At 40.7% G+C, this 21,190-nt stretch overlaps 1 protein-coding gene across 2 annotated transcripts in view; it reads right to left on the reverse strand.

Annotated features, from left to right (window-relative positions):
• hspa12a (heat shock protein 12A) overlaps positions 1 to 21,190 on the reverse strand; it is a 248,915-nt gene that overhangs the window by 28,264 nt on the left and 199,461 nt on the right. The window contains exons 8-10 of one of the 2 annotated variants that reach the window (XM_050070829.1): positions 7,649 to 7,735; positions 4,032 to 4,136; positions 3,677 to 3,935 (exon numbers count right to left, since the gene is read on the reverse strand). In XM_050070829.1, the coding sequence (XP_049926786.1) occupies positions 3,677 to 3,935; positions 4,032 to 4,136; positions 7,649 to 7,735 (451 nt within the window). The remainder of the gene's footprint in view (positions 1 to 3,676; positions 3,936 to 4,031; positions 4,137 to 7,648; positions 7,736 to 21,190) is intronic. The other variant, XM_050070830.1, reaches the window with a different exon arrangement.

Consider the following 21,190-nt stretch of genomic DNA (forward strand, 5'->3'; position numbering starts at 1 on the left):
AGGGGGAGTTTGCATTTTGCAACCTGTAAAATGCTCTCTGTGTGATCAGGGCCTTAAAATTTATGCAGACAAAGAGGGTTATGCTGATGGGTTGGTTTATTTATTTATCTTGGCTCTGGTTACTTGGGATGTAAATAAAGTTGAGATGGGGTTTGTATATTTAATATCTAAGACTGTTGTGTATTCATTTATATTAATGATTGTAAATAAGTCTTGGATATTTGATGGCAATCTAATTTTTAAGTGAGAGATGAATAGTGAGAATGGGGTAGGATTATGTAAATGTACACTTCTTCCTACTCCTTTTCGAGCATCTATGTTGATGTCTTGTTTGTCTTGTTTTTGTTTGTTTTTTTTGCTCAGAATAAAGTCATTCATTCATGATGGTTATTATAAAGTGTTACCCAGTCATTTGTGAAGAAAGAGTGCCAGCATGTAACTCCCCAAAATCCACAAACTGTAGTCTGTTTGTGGTATGATCTGTTTTTGTACAGATTAAAGGAGATACAATATGCTTCTGTAATGTTGTACAATTCCAGCCTTTATGCTAAGCTAGGCTAACCACCTCCTGACTACAGCTCTTTACATAATGCATAGACATGAGCTTAATATCCATTTCCACATGTCACTCTCAAAGAAAATCAAAAAAGCATATTTCCTAAAATATTAAACTATTCCTTAGAATTCCAAGCATTAAGAAGCAAGCATTTTCAAGCATTTACACTACAGCTATGGTATGGAGTTAATGTACTGCCCAAAGTCACCTACAGCAAGAGAATAAGAATCAAGAATCTCCTGTAGTTTTATACTTTGTTGTTTCATATTCTGTTTCTGTAGTCATCTGATGATCTTTTTTAACGGTTAAATAAATATACAAGTCACTTAATGTTTTTCTCTGCTACAGGCCTTCTTTATGATCCAGACAAAACAGCTGTATGTTGAAATAAAAACAGTGCAACTTTTAAAAAATTCAGCTAGTAGCCCGGACTATTAGTTACTTAAAGGGAAATTTCGGTTTATTTCAACCTGTCTCCTATCGTCCTAAATTTGTTTCAAGTGACTAGTGACATAAAAATAATAGTTAGCATGTTAGCCGTTAGCCTAGATACAGCTGGGGCGCATAGTAGCGTCAGACCTGTTAAAAGTAAGTGAACGGGCATACTTCAAGTGCAAAGTTAGTCCACTAAACAAGCTTTTTTCCACAAAGACCGCCTCATATCGTTAGGATAAATGTCAGATAACATATAGAAAACGACATGTAAACGTGATGTCTTACCTTACCGGTGTGGTGCCGTGTTTGTTTACCATTTAGCTCTGCTTTCCAAAGCGCGGCTGAAATATGGCGAGCTCTAGATAAAGCCCAGCTGGATACTACTCCAGGTGGAGGTGTCTCGTCCTCAGTCACATCCAGACCTTGAAAATAAGGCTGCAACCGGTCCCATTCCTTGCAACAGAGGCATTCCTCTTCTGTGGGCATTGGGGCACAGCATCCGGGAACTGCCCATTGGTCCGACAGCCCATTGGTCCGACATCCCATTGTTCCGACCATATTAAACCTATTGTTCCGAAGTCCGTTCCGAAATGATCATGATGCCCTGTAGTTAAGGTCTGGTTAGGTTTAGGCACAAAAACCACTTGGTTAGGGTTAGGAAAAGATCATGGTGTGGGTTAAAATGAAAAAGAAAGTGACAAACACATAACCTGTGAGCCTGTTTCGCCTCAAGCCTTTCCCAGCTGACCCAGAGCCAGTCGCGGCGCACCATCAAGGCAGAAATACGCTCGCTGGGAGCCGTTCAGCACCGCGGACAGTCGGACTAATGGGGTGTCGGACCAATGGGCTGTTGGACTAATGACATGGACCCCAGCATCCACAGGTACACCACCAATCTCCAGAGCTACGCAGCCTTGCAGCAGCCATTCCTCCTCTCTCGTCCTCTACCTGTTGCGCCTCTCTCTCTCTCCTCCTCCGTTCTTCAATTTCGCGAAGCTCTTCGTCAGTGTATTCTGGCTCAAATAAATAAGGGCGACCATCAAACTCTGCAAAATCAAATTCTGTCAAAGTCTGGCAAAAAGTCAGCCATTATTCTATAAATCTTTCATACAATAAATGAATTAACTTTTCAGGCTACTGTCCGGTCCTGCCTTCCAGCTGTTGCTGCATGTTCTTGCGAGATTTCAGGCACGGTATGAGATCGCTGCTTGTTCTCGCCATGTTTCGGCCGCGCTTTGGAAAGCAGAGCTAAATGGTAAACAATTTATTTGAGCCAGAATACACTGATGAAGAGCTTCGTGAAATTGAAGAACGGAGGAGGAGAGAGAGAGAGGCGCAACAGGTAGAGGACGAGAGAGGAGGAATGGCTGCTGCAAGGCTGCGTAGCTCTGGAGATTGGTGGTGTACCTGTGACTGCTGTGCCCCAGTGCCCACAGAAGAGGAATGCCTCTGTTGCAAGGAATGGGACCGGTTGCAGCCTTATTTTCAAGGTCTGGATGTGACCGAGGACGAGACACCTCCACCTGGAGTAGTATCCAGCTGGGCCTTATCTAGAGCTCGCCATATTTCGGCCGCGCTTTGGAAAGCAGAGCTAAATGGTAAACAAACACGGCACCACACCGGTAAGGTAAGACATCACGTTTACATGTCGTTTTCTATATGTTCTCTGACATTTATCCTAACGATATGAGGCGGTCTTTGTGGAAAAAAAGCTTGTTTAGTGGACTAACTTTGCACTTGAAGTATGCCCGTTCACTTACGTTTTAACAGGTCTGACGCTGCTATGCGCCCCGGCTGTATCTAGGCTAACGGCTAACATACTAACTATTATTTTTATGTCACTAGTCACTTGAAACAAATTTAGGACAATAAGAGACAGGTTGAAATAAACCGAAATTTCCCTTTAAATCACTGAACTCAATTGGCCTATATTTGGGACAGGCCTTTATTCCTTTTACACTAAACTGTTGCTCAGTAAACATGGGAAATTCTATGAAATTGTTTATTTAAACCAGTATGAATATTACTTGAATAAAAGTTAGACTTCAAATATGATATCAATAATGAATTATTCATTTGATACAGCTCTGACAGACAGCGCATCAGGGAGGGAGAGAGAGTTACGACACTCGTTTTACAGCACTCCAAGACACAACACCACTTTTTCCTGTTTAAACAATATTTAAAACCTGGTTAATTTTTATGAAAAACTCTTTTGATTTGTTTGATCTGTGGACCCTTACAGACTAAAGAAATATGAATAACTTATGGGTAATCAAGGTGCAGATTTAATGACGTAGAAGTAGGGAGTCACCACCTTTTTCCGTCTCACTTGCTTACCATGACGATGAATCTGAATGAATTATTCTTTGGTACTCATGGTGTCAGTAAAATTAACTGAACAATTGAATCATGGAGAATTTATTTGAGCTAACATTATGTGGCATCTCCCTGCTGACAAAACTTTAAACATTTATATTTGTATGCATGAACTGAACAGCTAACTAATGTTAGCTCAAGTGGCTGGTCAACAGTCTGGTTTTGTTAATTAGGACTAGGATTTTAATTGAAGTTTTACAGTAATTTACCCTCCATCTTATCTTACCAGTTTATTTCTACTCATGGTGATACAGACACTCATTCCAATATGTCAGGGACTCGCCGTGGTTTTCTTTAGGTACTCACTTGCTTTTGCGAAGTGCGTGCTCCACACTGTGGCCCCTGAACTTCTTGTAGTAGTCAATGAAGGAAAAGGGCAGGTTAATATTGAGGGGGTTGGTTCTATCAGGGGCTGCTGCCCTCTTTCGAGACTCAAACGCAATCATCAGGTCCACCCAGGCGGCTGGCCTCTTGATCTTAAATTGGTCGATGAAATCCTGGCCAAAGATCTTACACAGCAGCTTCTCAAATTCATAGTCAATCCCGATAGAGCCATAGGGACCACCTGGGAAAAGAAGGGATTGTGATTGTGAATCAAATGAAACAAGATGAAAACTCAGCTGCATAAAGCAGATAGAAATTATGTGGTATGCCTTTTTACCTGAGGCCTTGTAGAGCTCCTTTAGATGTCCCTCTGGAAGACGGATCTGATGGACAGTCAGGTCCACTGTTCCTCCGCCACAATCCACCACCACATAACGGTCACCTGCACAGAGCAAGATAACAAGCATCAAAATGCTTGTTATCAAATAGCATCCTCTCTGACAGGGCTCATTGCTCTGACATGCAGACACTGCTTCTTATCTACCACAATTCTGCTGTTTGTAGGAACATTCCCAAGGGAGGCTGGACATGACTCTTTGACTCTCTCCTTTGTGACACTTCAGCTTTTTCAACCAGGCACTGCTGAACTACATTTCTGTGGCTGTCTTGGCAGCTATTTTTTCTATATGGTAGGTAAATAGGTAAAAAATAATATAAAATTATTAAACCATCATCATTAAGATTTTTTTTTCAAATACAGTAATTAAATTAATTATCTCTTTGTTTTTACTTGCTTTTGGCAGTAAAAGTTAAATATCCCCATTGACCAAAAAGTAACCATCCATATTGACTGACCACCCCCCTGTATCTGCATGAAATCTGGTCCTGCCTTAGCGCACTGACGGTGACGGTGCCTAGTAGCAGTCAGCAGTTGCGCTAGAACGCTACAGTCATCATCATGCTACCTGGTACTAAAAGAAAATCCGGTTTTCACAAAAGGAAAGAGAGAAAGGAGAGAGAGGAGAGGCAAAAGAAAGGGTGTCAATATGTGAGCCAGTTTTTCTCCAAGAAAGGTGGGTAGCCTATAGTCTGTGAGTGGTAGAAATGAACCTAGCTTAAAGGCTCTCTAAGTCTTCCTAAGCTTGAAAAGTTTTTGTCACATATAGTAAACATCTCCTCACGATCCGCTAGCTACATGTCCTCTGAATATACTGTGAAAAAGTCCGGTCTCTGTAGGCAGCCCGGGCTCCGCAAATGACAACAAAAACATTGTGGTTCAGGCTGCACCAACCAGCCAGCGCGAGACCAGCGAAAGCAAGCACACACACAAGAACGCGGTGCCCAAGTCTCATGGTCTCGCGCAAGCGCGCACACGTGAACGCAGTGCCCAGAGAGACAGTTAGAGCTACGGGCTACAATGAGGCAAAAAGGCGAGCTAGCTCTGTTGTGTTTGATAACATTGTTGAATGTAAACAGAAGTGAAGTGTTTTTGTTGCCATTTGCGGAGCCTGGTCAGCTATTACCATTACCGTCTGTCCTGCATCTCTCTCTGTCTCTGTCTCTGTCTCTCTCTCTCTGTCTCATTGTGTCATGCGGTTTACTGTTAATTTATTATGTGGATCTGTTCTGTACGACATCTATTTGCACGTCTGTCCGTCCTGGAAGAGGGATCCCTCCTCAGTTGCTCTTCCTGAGGTTTCTACCATATCCCTCCTCAGTTGCTCTTCCTGAGGTTTCTACCATTTTTTTCCCCCTGTTAAAGGGTTTTTTGGGGGGAGTTTTTCCTTATCCGCTGCGAGGGTCCTAAGGACAGAGGGATGTCGTATGCTGTAAAGCCCTGTGAGGCAAATTGTGATTTGTGATATTGGGCTTTATAAATAAAATTGATTGAACTGATTGATTAGTGCAATCTTAAAATCCCTTTTCGGGCTTGTTTTCTATGATTTGTTAAGCCAATATGAATGTTGTATGCAGTTTACTGATGTGGAATTGTCTTCTCAACAAGATGACTTAATGGGTTCATTAGGATTAAATTTAAATTTTGATCATTGATTCCTACTGTATTATTTGATTACTACATATTAAGCAACATAAGGACTTTAAGGCTTAGGTTTATTGTAACTTCAGTCTGGCCATCATTTCTATTAAACTGTTATACTGAAAAGTGAGGGCAAGTGAAATGTTACTTGTTATTCTCCTTTGCACATGAAAACTGTGTGTGCACAACTCGGTAAGTACACTAAGTCTAAAGTCACGTTTTCACCAAGCAGTCCAATACAGTTCAGTTTGGTATGCATTTTTCTGTTTCCACTGTGAGAAGTTGTGGATGGTACCAATGGAACCATTCCTTACCGTCCCCATTTTTAGTCATCTCTCTGTTGGGGTACCTAGCACACAGATCTGGTACTAGTGCAGACACTGCAGTCTGTTGATTGAGAAAGAGGACAGTCACTCTTGCTCAGGGCTGCGTTATGGCTGGTTTTGAAGCTAAACCACTGTTCATACCGTGGCAAGTCTTACATATATTATTAAACTATAACTATAAAATGTAATGATGTTTTGCTGCCTCTCGCAGCAGCTGTAGACTGAGAAATAAATAACTTAATTCACTGGGTTGACTGCCAACAGCTTTTAAGGTGGAACATTTACTGGTAATGTTACTCAATGCATAAATTGACGTTGTGAATTCATCAGCACATCTTAAATTTAGATATGACAACTTTGACCATTCCATTAGTTTTTTTTGTCTCTCATGAATGACATACTCTTAAAAGAGTAATGAGTGGATCTTTATGCGTTTAAAAATATATAAAAATATATGTACGTATATATCTATATGTATATATCTCTATATCTATCTATCTATCTATCTATCTATCTATCTATCTATCTATCTATATATATATATATATATATATATATTATATATATACATATATATATATATATATATATGTAAAAACATATAATAACTTTGACCGGATTATTGTCTGAGAAGGACTAAATGCATTAATGCCCTATTTTTAAATATTCCACGGAGAGAGACTCTCACTGCAGCCTGTTCTATTTTGTGTTCTATGTTGGCTTCCAACTTTGTTCCGTGGACGATAAACAAAGTACAGACATTCCTCTGTGTCACAGATGATGACGAGATACAGCAAGAGCTGGACGGTGCAGTGAGTGACAACAAGTACTGTTTGCAGTGGAAATGCTAAACAGACCTAGGGTCTAGGTACCATGTCTGAAGGGTTACTTTTGGTTCTAAAGGTACTATACCAAAAGTGTTTAAAAATGGAGCTTACGGTAAACCAGGCCATCATCTGTAAACTGTGATGAATATTTACAGGTGCGTTATAATCTGACAATTCCCCTTTGTTTTCTCTCCAAATACATTTGACAAACAGGAAGCTTTTTTCTGTCTGTCTCATCATCTGCCTACTGCTGTTTCTTGACCTGTTGGACTTTTTTTTTTTAGCAATGTTGCCATATTTCCAGATCTCAGCGATCAGTTGGGTGTGTACAATGTTAACATAACTGACAAAACCAATGGTAAGTGCTTAGAAAATAAAAACCAAGTTGTAATATACCGTATTTTATATTACAGGACTTTCTTAGAGACATGCACGGCCACTGTACATTAAATTTTGTACAACCAAAATTGTTATCAAACTATGAAATAACATATGAAAAATATGATATTAAAGATAACATTTAATTTAAAAATGTTAATTAAAATCATTACATGATGCCTTTCCATTGGTATTACATTTTCTACAGATCTCCAGACTGTTACAGCTCCCCAAAAAAGAACAGCATGCTCTATTTCTACTAAACTCCAATACCTAAGTAACTGATATGAAAGACTGGCAGCACGGGAAACAGCAAGAGCGTTTACCCAAGAGGAAGAGGGAAAGGAAATCAGATCAGAAGAGTAAAAGAAGAGAAGAACTCTACCTTCTTCCAGTTCCGACCAAAGCTCCCCTATGACATTTTCCACCAAAAAGGTGCGGCTCTGCCGGTTGCGCCGAACATGCTCCTTTGCTGGTTGTTAACAGAGAGAAAATGTTTTGGTGAGTGTGATGAAGCCATGAAGCTCTGCGTGGCTCATATACAGTGGTTTGTGTGAGGCAAGCTGCAAGCTGAGATGCACATGTATCCACACTGTGAGCAACAGGGTTGAGCCGAATCTAGTATCTCCTACGGATAATGTATTTTTTATGAACACAAGTACCATCTGAGTAAAATGTGTCAATATCTGTAATTGTGATGAAAGAAAAACCTCGTCTGGGTAGTAGTTCAATCTGTTACTCTGGATATCAAAAATAATTTGATGCTCAATTCTGAGTCTGTTAAAGAAACACTGAGAGGCAAGATGAATAAAAGAAAATTTAGTAGAAGCTTAGGCTAAGCAGAGTTTTATGGTGGTATTATATCGGTAATGTTAGCGCAAAAAACAACAAACTAAAAAGCATGACTTAATCTCTCCTTCTGCTCCTTCACTCACTCCCTGCGTATGTGCACGCATGGAAACCTAGACAGGCAGTTATTGTGCGAATAAAACAGAATCTTGCCACTGCACAGTTCCATTACATTCTACAGTGGACATCTGTAATTAGATTATTGACAGGGTAAAGCCTTTACATTCTGAAGGTTGTCAGAGAACACTTGCATCTTCTCTCCATGCTGCATGTATTAAAGAGACTTGATTCCTCACAATGTGTCCGTCACTTCTTCAGAGAGGAGAATTTCCCTCACAGGCACAACGCATGCACTGCATGTCGCAGGTAAATACAGTACTTGTTAGGGTTGCTTACCAAACTCAGATGCAACCCGCTCTTGAAAGCAGGTTCAAAAAAGACACAAAAGTTGTGCTCAGTGCCTGACCTCAAATACATTATTTTCAATGTAGACCTATTTTTCAGGGTGCATCAGCTGCACCCTGAGATGAACTGAGTTCCACTTTTGGAATGCAGCAGCGCACACCGCATGTCGTGTGACAAGGAACAACCAATCACAGCTGACAGATAGCTTTCCCTTCTGTAAATATCAGTCTGTGATAAATATGGAGAAGAGGTTGATCATTTTAGTGCAGGGCTTTACATCTATCCCACAGACAAAAGACCTAGACAGATACAGCACCTGCAAGAAGATCAGCAGTTGCTTAGCAACTTCACACGCACCCTACCGCTGCGTTCTTGAAAGCTAGTACAGAAATGGCACAGGAGTAGCACCCAGCGCCTGACCTTACGTCTTCCAGGCGATTAAAAATATGGCATGTGTATGGCCTCTAATTAAGCCTAAAAGTCTATCTCGTACAAAGGGAATACATTTGTTTTCATTACATTTTTTCATCTTCTCTCTCAGGGTTTTCGTAGGCTGTCCTGTACATAGTTTTCGAATAAATAATAAATACTGATCAACCCATATCAATTTCAGGCTTAAAATAAAAAAATTAAACTGCACATATAAAATGATTAAAAAGGCACGCATGAGAATTTAGCCTTCAGGACTTAGTGCCACAGAGGCCTTTCTGGCACAAATCTTTTTATTTTAACCCAAACCATGATGTTTTTTCCTAAACCTTACCAAGAAAGGGCTTTTTGGCAGATAGCTCTCAGCGCATACTTCCCCTAGCAGGGTTTAAACTCCACCCATTTCATGCACAGTTACAGATACAGATCATTTGTTGGATAAACAGATACAGGTAAGGGTGTATTGGCTCATCCGTAGTGAGCAAGTCTGATTCCTAAAGAACAGTTATATTAATACGTTGTTCTTGAAAATATTCATCACACATTGAATAACTTCATTGAGGAATACATAATTTGCCTGTTTAACACATATGTGTGGAGTATATACCAGTGTAGAGAAACAGTTGAAGTCTTGAGGTCTATCTGTCACACCAATCATGTTGCTCACAGTGTTAACATGCAGTCAGTGTGTAACCCCGCCCTAAAAAAAAAACATGAAAAAACTACAACTATCTTCTCTATAGGTGGTCCAAAGTTCAACTCATCCAACATCAACCCCACAGGTTTATAATTATTTAACAATAAAACACATTCTTAAAACACCTAAAACTAGAGTTACTGCCCCTTGTATGCCTCTGCTCACCAGTCAAGTTTCTCTTACAGTTTACATCCATGTCTATGAAAAACATGGATGCTTTACACACATCTTCCCCCCGACATCAAAGAAGATTTATACAATCAGCACAGTTTCAAGGTGGACATCCAAGATTAGTGTCACCAATTCAGTATCAACCACAAAATTCAGATCAGTTCTTTCTTCAGTCCAAGTGGACGTTTGTGTGAAATTTTAAGAAAATTCTCTCACAGTGTTCTTGAGATATTGCATTCACAAAAATGAGACTGACAAGGTCACAGTGATCTTGACCTTTGACCACCAAAGTCTACTCAGTTCATCACTGACTCCAAGTAAACGTTTGTACCAAATGCAAAGAAATTCCCTCAAGGTGTTCTTGAGATACTGCGTTCATGAAAATGAGATGGAGTTTTTAGTTTAACACGTCCCAACAACTAACATGGAGAGGGTGGGCTTTATAACCTATACTGCAGCCAGCCACCAGGGGTTGATCGAGATGTTTCGGCGTCACTTTTGGGAACGGGCATGTTGTCCATCTTTATATACAGTCTATGATGCTATGATGTAGGCGTGAAGGTCAACTGACAAAACAACGTTATTTGAGGAGCTCGGATGAGAACGCATTGAAATCTAATACTGAAGCTTTTTGGGTTACCTAAAAGGGATTGTGTGTGTGTTTCAGGGGGCAGAGGAAAATATTCTTCTTCTTCTTCTTCTTCTTATTCTTCTTCTTCTTATTATTATTATCATCATTATTATTAGTATTATTATCATTTTATGATTGTTTACACACTAAAATTCAGGGAGCAATACCTCCAGATGTGCACAACTATAGAGACATTTTCAGCCTCATAGTGTTTGTAAAGCCCAATTCACAGTGCTTTGCAAATTACTCTATTCACTTCTCTGCATTACAAAAAGAAATCCAACATGTCACTTCTCTGCCATTTTAAGGTATCGCCATTCAAAAGACCACACTTGGACAAAGAAGACAAGGACCAAATTTTTCAGATGAAATTGGAGATACATTAGTTGACCATGTTGTAAACCATGGTAGACATTGGGAGATGTTGGACAGACAGTTCAGCCAAGCCTCCGCAGTTATACCCTTGCAGTAGTAGAATCAATCAATGTATGTACTTTAACAATATATCTGAAAAAATCAAATCCAGAGTCTATCATCAGAAAAGTCAGAGTAATGTTAAACTTGTTTTACATTGAGCACAGCAGTGTGTAACTACAAACAGAATCAGAACAGAAGAACTATGTGTGTGCCCTGCAGTAACATAACTGGGTTTCTATAAATTATTGTATCATTTTGAACTATCAATCAATAATCAATTTGCAAAAGCTCTAAGGTGTTCTGCAACTTGCGTGAGTGCTCTGTCGTTGTATGGCTGCGATGGATAATCGGGGGAGGATAGGCTGTGGGCCACTGCCCCCCATGATCAGGCTGTGGCTGCCTTGGTGGCTCCATCAAAGTCCCTCCTGGGCAAGGAGGACTGCTCAAATAGAAACTGCAAGGCAATGGATGGCTTGTTGGGAAAAATGCATGGAGCCTTGGCAGTCCAGACACAGCTGGCAAACATGGGTGCCATACCGTCCCTGTACCAGCACAATCTGGTTGGCCAGCTAGAGGAAGGGTGTAGTATGGATCTAATAGCCGAACTACAATGTGTCTCCTCACTTATTCCAAGCTCATGAGATAGCAAGGTGAAGCGGCTGGTAGTGCTATGGCAAGGTTTTGGGTGGCCAGGCGCCATCTCTGGCTGTCACAGTCCATGCTGCTGCCAGTGGATAGGGCATGTCTGCCCAAACTGCCTGTTGAGCCATCTGCCTTGTTTGGGCCTGATGCATCCATGATGATTCAGCAGGGCCAGGAAGCCCGTCGCTGTGCTAAGGAGGTGTCAGGCACCTTGAAGCCAAGTCAGGCCTGGCAGCAACCTCAGCCGCAGCAGCCCAAGTAACCTCAGCCTGCTTGGGGGCAGGAAGATCTGTGGGGCCGGCTGGATGCAGCACAGCACGGCAAGTCTAATCTAGGCTTTCCCTTGCCCTCAGATGGCTTGGGAGGCTCTGGGGGCAGATCCCTGGGTTGTTTCAACAATAACCCAGGGGTATCATTTACAGTTCTGAAGCACTCCTCCTCTGACGAGGGTGGCTGCATTTTCCATTATTGCAGACTACCAGCACAGGGAGGTCCTGCGCTCAGAAATCTTCACGCTCATGGCGATGTCAGCTATCAGGTAACTGAAGAAAGAAGATAGACAGGCAGGGTTTTATTCCCGCTATTTTCTTGTTCTGAAATGGGACAGGATGCTCAGGCCTATCTTAACTTCAGGGGGCTGAACAAGTTCCCCAGGCCCCTGAAGTGTGAAATGTGACAAGCAGGCGTACCAGGTAGGCAACTGGTTTGCAACCGTTCACATCAAGGACGCCTCCCCTTCGGCATCTCACTGGCACCCCATACCTTCACCAGGTGCACTGATGCCATTTACCTGGCCCTCCAGCATTTCACGTGCTAGTAAGAACCGACAGCACAGTGGCGGCAGCAGCATATGTCAATGAGCAAGGGGGCCTGGGCTCCCCAAACCTCTGCAGAGTATCACACAGGCTGTTGACCTGGGCAATGACACAGTTCCTGTCCCTCAGGGCCATGCACATGCCCAGATTAGTGAACCGGTGGGCGGACCAACATTCCAGGGGAGGCCCAAGTCCAGGGGACTGGAGGCTGCACCCGGAAGTGGTCGCGAAGATCTGGCACTATTTCAGCAGAGCAGTGGCCAACCTGTTCTTTTCCATAGGGTGGGACTCCCCCCCCCCTAGGCATTGATGCCATGGCACACCAATGGTCTCAAGGCCTGTTGTATTTGTTTCCCCCTGTTCACTCGTATCCCAAATCTGCAGCAGAGAGTTTGGAAGGAGGAAGTGTAGCTGATCCTGATGGCCCTGAACTGGCCCCACATGACATTGTTCTCTGAGGTGGTACCTCTCCTGGCTGGGAGGCCATGGGAGCTCCCTGTCCGACAGGCCCTTCTGAGTCAGGTGCAGGGGGCCCTGCTCCATCCCTTTCCACAGGGGCTCAAACTTTGGGCCTGGCCCCTGACAGGGCCTGTCTGCTAGGCTTGGGACTTGCGCAGTCAGTGGTTCAGACCATGCAGAGTATCGGGCACCGTCTACGAGGGCAGCATACTCTTACCGCTGGGAGCTCTTTGCATCATGGTGCACAACTACCTGGATCGATGCACTGACATGTGCAGCACCAGAGGTGCTCCGGTACCTGCAGGGGCTGCTCAACGCAGGAAAATCACCTTCAACCCTTAGAGGCATGGTGGCAGCTATCAAGGCTGCTCGTACAGGGGATTATGGAGACAATTCTGCAGGCTTACAGAGGGGCTGGCATGTCAGTACTGGTGGGTGCATGGGCGCACTCAACACAAGGTGCAGCTACCTCATGGGCCTTGTGGCGGGGTGCCACCCTCTTGGAGGTCTGTGCAGCTGTTACATGATCAAGTCCATCCACAATTGCCAGATTTTACTCTCTGAATGTGGCTGCTGGCACCTCCTTTGGGGAGTGTGTGCTGACTGCCACCACACAGTGGTGTTGTAACCTTGGTTCTCTGAGCAAGGCGATTATCTCCCCCGGCTCAAGGCTGCTCGGTACAAGTTCCAGTCAATGTTAATCATTGGGTGCATGCCCAAGGTGGGGCGTTTATAGCCTGGCGCATGCCGGCAACGTAAAGTGGTGTGTCTTAAAAAAACAACAACTTAATTTTCCACGTCCCCCAGATGGGGATAATTCCCATAGTTATGATATAACTACTGGGTAGGGAGATAATCTCCTTACTCAGAGAGCCAAGGTTACAATGTAACCGAATGTTTATCTCCCAAGAAAAATCCACTGGATGATGCATTTTCTACAGATTGTACTACTGCATTAGGACACAAAGAGTATAGAAGCAGATTGAGACAGAGAGTGAGATAGAGAGATTTTGATTTGATTGTAAAATGGACCTTTATTCCAAGGTTACTCCTGTTTACACAGCCATTTTACAGAAACTACAAACTACAAAATCGACTTTAAAAACTACAGCAGCAAAAAAACACAGAAGAGACAGTAAGAGAGAGAGAGAGAGAAGCCCTTCCTTCTCTTCTAATCTAAGACTAAACTCAGATAAAACTATGGTAAAACTAAAAATCAAATATGAGCCAAGATTCTGTAACTACGTTGCCTATTTCTCGCCTAAAATGTTTTCAGAAACATATTTAGCTTACTAGTTAACTGCAATATGAGATTTTTAGACAACCGCTACACTATTTTCAGATAGGCAACTTGCATTACTTTTTCCACCACCATTTTTGGTCTGGTGTGGTACATTGCAACAATTTTAAAGAGTAATCACATATCGCATATTTATGCGGGGTCGCATTTTTTCAAAGACGCCGCAATTTTTGCTGCATAAATCGCCAATTTCCACGCAAAATGCACGAAATATGCGGGGCTTGCATGATTTCATAATCCCCGCATTTTTGTTGCAAAAAAGTCACATATATCTTAACAGAAAGTTGAAATATTAATTGGACGGCCTTTCCTTGTGAATGCTCTCTGTAATGGACAAACAGCTGTTGTGTCTGTCTGAGGCTTGCTGTGCGCGTCACGTAATGAGACAGAGCGCGCACTGGGCAGAGTCGGTGTGATGTTTCTTCTCTCTCACTGCTGTGGGGAGGAGGGAGGAAACCTTCCAGTGAAATAACTCGTTCTAAAAGAGCTGGTTATGATTTTAGGTATGAATGTTTGGCCTCAACTGCGCTCCCGTCATCTCTGATAACGAAACAAGACGGGGAGACTGAAAGTGCACATAAATCACTCACTCTCTTAGCCGAAGTCAGGGCTAAGAGAAGTGCTGTCTTTAATGACAGTAGATTGAGAGAGATTTGTGACAGAGGCTCGAAGGGAGGTTCTCCCAGAGCGCGTAACACCAGGGGTAAATCCCACTGCGGGGCCAAAGAGCGCTTGACAGGTCTCTGTCGCCTGACTCCTTTCAAAAAGTGCTTAACCAACGGGTCCGCAAAAACGGATCTCTCTCCATAGCCTTCATGACATAATATATATTTTATTTATTCATTTTTACATACGTTGTAGCATATTCTTTTTGTAAAGCTACAGAACTTTTTTGACTCAGCAATGTTTTGTTATATATTTTTTTATTCATTTTTACAGAAGTTGTAGCATATTCCTTTTGTAAAGCTACAGAACTTGTTTGACTCAGCAATGTTTTGTAAGTTTGAGCCATGTGTTTATTAAGGTCTGAAATAAAACAAGATGAGAACTTAAATATTGGTCAGGAATCCGTGTATGGTTCATTCTTTCATTATTCCGTTTCAAAACAAAATAAAAAAAACAAAAAATTAAAGCCGTTTTTCCGTTTTTCTGTTTTGAAACAAAAAAACGGAAAACACAAATACAGATAAACAAAAAAACTGCATTTTTCTGTTTTGGAAATAAAAATGGAGAAACCCGACTTTGGTTTTTTGCAGATTCATTTTTTCATTTATTGTTTTGGACAAAAAGTAGAACTGCGGTGACATCAGAGGCGGAAGTAACTTCAAAATAAAAGACGGGAAGATAAGATTGCCTATAAAACTTATAAATATCCTATAAAACTTTCCCATGTATCTTATATTTCCTCTTACACCTGATGTTTTGCACATTTTGAAAAGCTGCCTGCCATTGCTGTGAGGAACTTTTTATTCATAAAAATAGAAATAAAATGTTATGATCGCAAATTTTATGGCTACAGTAAAACTTGTTGTTCAGCCATAACGTTGCTGTTCAGAGACTAATAAGGGAAATCGTCATGCATATTGTTCCCATGAAGGACGTATAGGGATTCCCTCAAAGGTTGTGTTTTAATATTCATTCGCCGAATTGTTTGCAATAAAGTAATCGAGGATATAATAAATTATTGTGTGTACCGCGTTGTTACTGTTAACAAGGGTTTTCTCCATAACGCATCGTTGTGTCAGTGAAGTGTCAAACTGATGTTTGTCCTTTTTACCAGCAGATGGCAGTAGGCCTATGGATTTATTTGCTGTCAATGAAAGCCTGGTTTTCTTTTAGTTTCTGTTGGATCATACAGACCTGCAATTCTTCAGGTTATTGATACGGACAATTCAAATTATATGCAGCATATATTTACTTGTATTCTTTTATATTGTTGTATCACATAGGCCTATGTATTGTTGGCAGAGATGGGCAGCATTTTAATTACATGTATTTAAAATGTTTTATCACCTACTATGACAATAGAAATGTCATACAAAAATACATCCTGTGCCTTTTTTCAAAATCTGATTAATCGAATAAAATAATCAATGATTAATCGATTTTTTTTAAAAAAATATATAAGTTAGTGGCAGTCCTAACTGTATGCAACACATCTGATTCATGTTATTTTAACCTGTTAGTGTTTCTTGCAATGTCCCTCACAAATAATTGTGAATTTGTTTTGTTTTAAACATTTCTTTTATTTATTTTTTGTTCATCTGCTTTAATATAAATGTAATTTTTGCTCCTTTTGTTCTCGTGTTCTTCCAGCCGTTTGCGTTGATGCCTTTATGTTAGCGTCATCGTTAGGGGTGGGGGGAAAAATCGATTCACATGAAAATCGCGATTCTTTTCTTCGACGATTCCGAATCAATTCATTAATCCAAAGAATCGATTTAAAAAAAAAAAAAAAAAAAAAAAGCACTAGGATCAGGCATCGTTTGAATTTTAACGATTCCTGTTCTGATTCTTTTAAGAGGTGGGTTCAAAGAAGTTTGTATTGTCTAAATGAGGTGAGTTCTTTTTTGGCGGCTTCTTCGTTGTTTTTCAGTGGCTGCTTCTTCCTTGTTTTACTGGCAGTCGACAGACTGCAAACCAAAGACGAAGCACGAATGAAAATTGTTTACAAACTGTAAATCGAAATTAAAACTTCTTAATGATTCTGATGAAATTGAAATGTGAGAACGGGTTCAATTCGATTCTCGATGCCCAACCCTAAGCAGCACCTTTAATTTATTTTTTGATAACTTGAATCTATTATTCTTGAATTCACTGAGAATTCAGTTTTCATTTGTGCAAGTTAAGCATGAATAAATGTTATCTTCTGTCTTAAGTTTGCCTTTGTATGTCTGATTATTGCAATCAGTTGATTTGACTTTTTCCAAATAGAAAAATGACATAATTTTGTACATACTTTACTCTGCTTTCATGCCATAATTTTCCACACTGTCTCTCTTCATGCACAGCAGACTGGAGTACAAATTAAACACCCCTATGTACTGAATCAAGAATCATTTTTTGAACCGGGAATCGTTTTGAATCAAGAATCGATTTTGAATCGAATCGTGACCCCAAGAATCTAAATCGAATGGAATCGTGAGGTACCCAAAGATTCACATCCCTAGTCATCATGGTTCAGGTAGGATGAAGATGGGGCCTCCGCGCAGTATGTGCTGCTCCTGAGAATCACCGGTCCAAACCTCCTGGTGGACACGTCCCTGGCGATGCTGAGCACAGCGAGAGTCTCCTGACCGTTTCATTTTTAATTCCAGCCAGGACAAAACAGGAGTTTTTTTTTCTTGTGTTCATTGAAAAGTAAAGATTTGTTAAAGATTTGTTATCAAACTGCTTGTGGTCCCCACTTTACGCATGTTGTTGTCAACACAAGCCTGACCTTAATACTAGTAACTTTAACTGGTACACACTACATTTTGAATCTGTCGTTACTGTGCAACTTCAATATTATTCAGTTTGGATCATTAGATTAGTTATATTAAAAGTATAAAAAAAACTGAGGAGCTTAAGGGTGACAATGCTGCTAGCATCATTCTATAGGACTATTTAAACAAATACAACACAGACATCAATACAGTTGCTTGGTTTTATAGACTTGCAATCACATCCACGTCATAAATGATAACATAGTTGTACTTTTTAATCCCAGTTTTCATGAACTGGATATTTGTCGAGGCTCACTGTTGCAAGACTATGCTATCCCAGTACAGGTCAGGCCCAGCAGTAAGGAGGACCCCCCTACACTCCGTCCATAGCAGTCCAGTCTGGAGGGCCTCAATGCAAAGGGCAGCGATGAGGAAACTGCACCTCATTGGGAAGTTGACATAAAAAAGTTTAAATTAAAATAGGAAAGGTTATTAGAACGTAACATAGCAGCTCCTTCACTTGCCTTCATATGAACATTAAAGGTTCCTCATCACATTCAAATGTTTAATAGTAGCTAAGGTGTTTGTATTCATGTATTTATTAGTTTATTTGTGAGGGACATTGCAAGAAACACTAACAGGTTAAAATAATATGAATCAGATGTGTTGCATACAAAACGGAAAAAACGGGAAAACCATGGTATTTCCGTTTTTCTGTTTTTGGTTTAACAAGAAAAAACGAACTGCCTGAAGGCTGACCAATGAACAAGGTACCTTTTAACTATTTGTTTTCTGGGAATAACTGACACAATCAGAAACCAGAAACAAGTCAGTTTTCAGTTTTTCGTTTTTGGCAAAAAAAAATGTAAAAACGAAATTCAGCTCAATTTCTTGTTTTCTGATCCTATTGCAAAAAACAAATTTACCACTCCATATTTCGTTTCATTGGTGGGCGGGCTCTCAGCGCTCCCTTGCTTCTGATTGGCTAACGTGCTCTGTCACTTACATTTGGGCTGTACCCTTCAAAATAAGGTTACCTCTTGGCCTTTACGCCAGCAGTATGTCTCTGCAGACCCGGAGGCTGCAGATTCGACCCACACAGACAGGCAATGAAGTAATGCAACAGCGTTTTATTGTATTGCCTGTTAATATGCAGCAGATAGAACATGAAAATGAAAGCTCTATAGTAAGTTTTCTTCAGGATGTACCGTGAACAGTGAAGTCTGTTCTCGGTATAACTATCAACATGACAGCAAGCACGCCAAAAGTACTTATTAAAAATGACCAGCAGGTGTTGCACTACATCAAAGTTGTCATCAAAAATACAAATATGAATGAATAGGCCTATGTTGACAGCCAGATGGGAAAAAACAGATGTACATCTATGGAAAGGCATTTACTATAGGCTACTATCAGTTAGAGTTAAGCTGTCACTGGACTTTCCCCTCAGTTGTGGTCACATGGTGACACTTGATAATAATAATAATTCTGCTGACAGTTTAGAGATTCACACTACCTGCTATGGTGGAGTAAAAAGAACCATCTAGTTTTTATTGCAAGTGGAAGTTGTTTTTTTGTTTGTTATATAAGTCTGTGCCTCTGTGCACATGGATCAGACAGCTATCAGTCTGTCAGAGCAGTGCCTGCATTGAAATGTTTGCAAATAATGTGTAATCTCAGTTAAAATGATGAAAATCAGTGTGAAGCTTTAGACATGTAGGATCAATGAATAATGATCTCTATCGATGTGATTGGTCGCACTGATGGAACATAATTCAATAGTCTAATATTGGAGATTATTAATATTTGTGAGTGAGCAGGATCGTGGTGCAGCTGCAGAATGTAGCTTGAAAGTGAGTTTCTTTAATAGTCTGAACGTGTTTTAACAGCATTGGACAGTTTATCAGGTTCCAAGAAACACTGTGTTGTATATAACATGCAGTGTTTTGTACATGTAGCATTGTGCTGTACTGTATATGTATCACAGGCTACATACTACCCCCTATTCATTTGTACATACTTTCCATTTTATTAATACTTTTCTCACATCATGTGTATAATTTTACTCAAATTGTTTTGATTTTATTCTTGTCTTATTTTATATTTGTCAATGCCTGGGTTCAATAAAGGACCACTTGTCTGTAGCTGCTATTCACCCATACCCTACCTGATGTGGTTGTGATATTCAGAGAAGAAATAATATCTAGGTGTGTGTATGAAATAAAGTTGATTTGACTCTATTTGTATCTTTGCCTGTGTTTGCTGAAGACAACAGCAGAGCTCAGTTCAAACGGTTTATTCACAATCAGGTGAGAAATACTTCAGTGGTTGACGTGGGATTTGAACGCGGTTCCTTTGTTTGGAAAGTGAGGATGCTGTTATTGGACCACGTGGGCAGCAAGGTGAAACAAAGCGGATACAAGTGATAAGGAGGACCGGGGAGAGGACGAAGCTTGGTCGAAGCAGGGTGGGGGAAATCCAGGATCGGACGTCAGCAGATGAGCGGAGCAGAGAAGGCAGCGGAGAATGGAAGAAGACTGGAGTTTCCTTACTGTTTTTATGTTTTAAACTAAGCAGGGTCAGGCCTGGAGTTTCCTGTAAGCTAATTCAAAAGTTATGGCAGCAGATGTAACACGCATCAAAAAAGGAAAAAATGATCCGCACACCGATAGAGCTCCCATTAATCCATGCTTTATTTTCTGTCAAGTGACGTTTTGAGCAACGCAGGCTCGGTTAGAAGTTTATGATCCAGCACCCTTTCAATATTTCTTTGGGATGTGCGTGTTATCTTTTTTTTTTTTTTTTAGCAGATGTAACACTTTCATGCACTTTTATGTTTTTATGATGTTTTTAATGTTGTGGCAAGCTATGTTGTTGTTGTCATTCATAAAGTTATTTGTCATATTCATATGTAATAATATGTATTTCTATGGCTTCAATGGCCGATATTCAGTGTTGCTGTATGGAGGCAGGCCCTGCATAATTGTGAAACTGTTTTGTGTCACTTCTGGATGTTTTGCATTAAAAACATAAGTTTAGTTTGCATAATTGTGTCAGTTGTACATTTCACCATGTATTTGAACACAGGCAAAGATACAGATAGTCAAATCAACTTTATTTCATACACATACCTAGATATTATTTCTTCTCTGAATATCACAACCACATCAGGTTAGCAGCTACAGACAAAATTGTGCTAAGTGGTAAGATTAAGATGTCCTTTATTGAACCCAGGCATTGATACACGGTGCAAATATAAAAATAAGAGAAGAATAAAATCAAAACAATTTGAGTAAAAATAAACACATGATGTGAGAAAAGTATTAATAAAATGGAAAGTATGTACAAATGAATAGGGGATAGTACGTAACCTATGATACATGCTATATACAGTACAGCACAATGTTGCATGTACAAAACGCTGCATGTTATATACAACATAGTGTTTCTTGGAATCTGATAAACTGTCCAATGCTGTTAAAACACGTTCAGACTATTAAAGAAACTCACTTTCACCCAGATAGCACACATACATCTGGCCGACGTCGGCCTGAGGACGACACATCGGCCCTGAATTTATAACGTCTGACAAGCGTCGGCCGCATGGGCGGATATCTTTAAATTTAATACTCTTTTGTCCCAGCTCATCAAACGTCTCTGTTACGTCGGCTTTGGGTCGGCCCAGTG

This window comes from Epinephelus moara, chromosome 19 (assembly GCF_006386435.1).
Source record: "Epinephelus moara isolate mb chromosome 19, YSFRI_EMoa_1.0, whole genome shotgun sequence".
NCBI lineage: Eukaryota > Metazoa > Chordata > Actinopteri > Perciformes > Serranidae > Epinephelus > Epinephelus moara.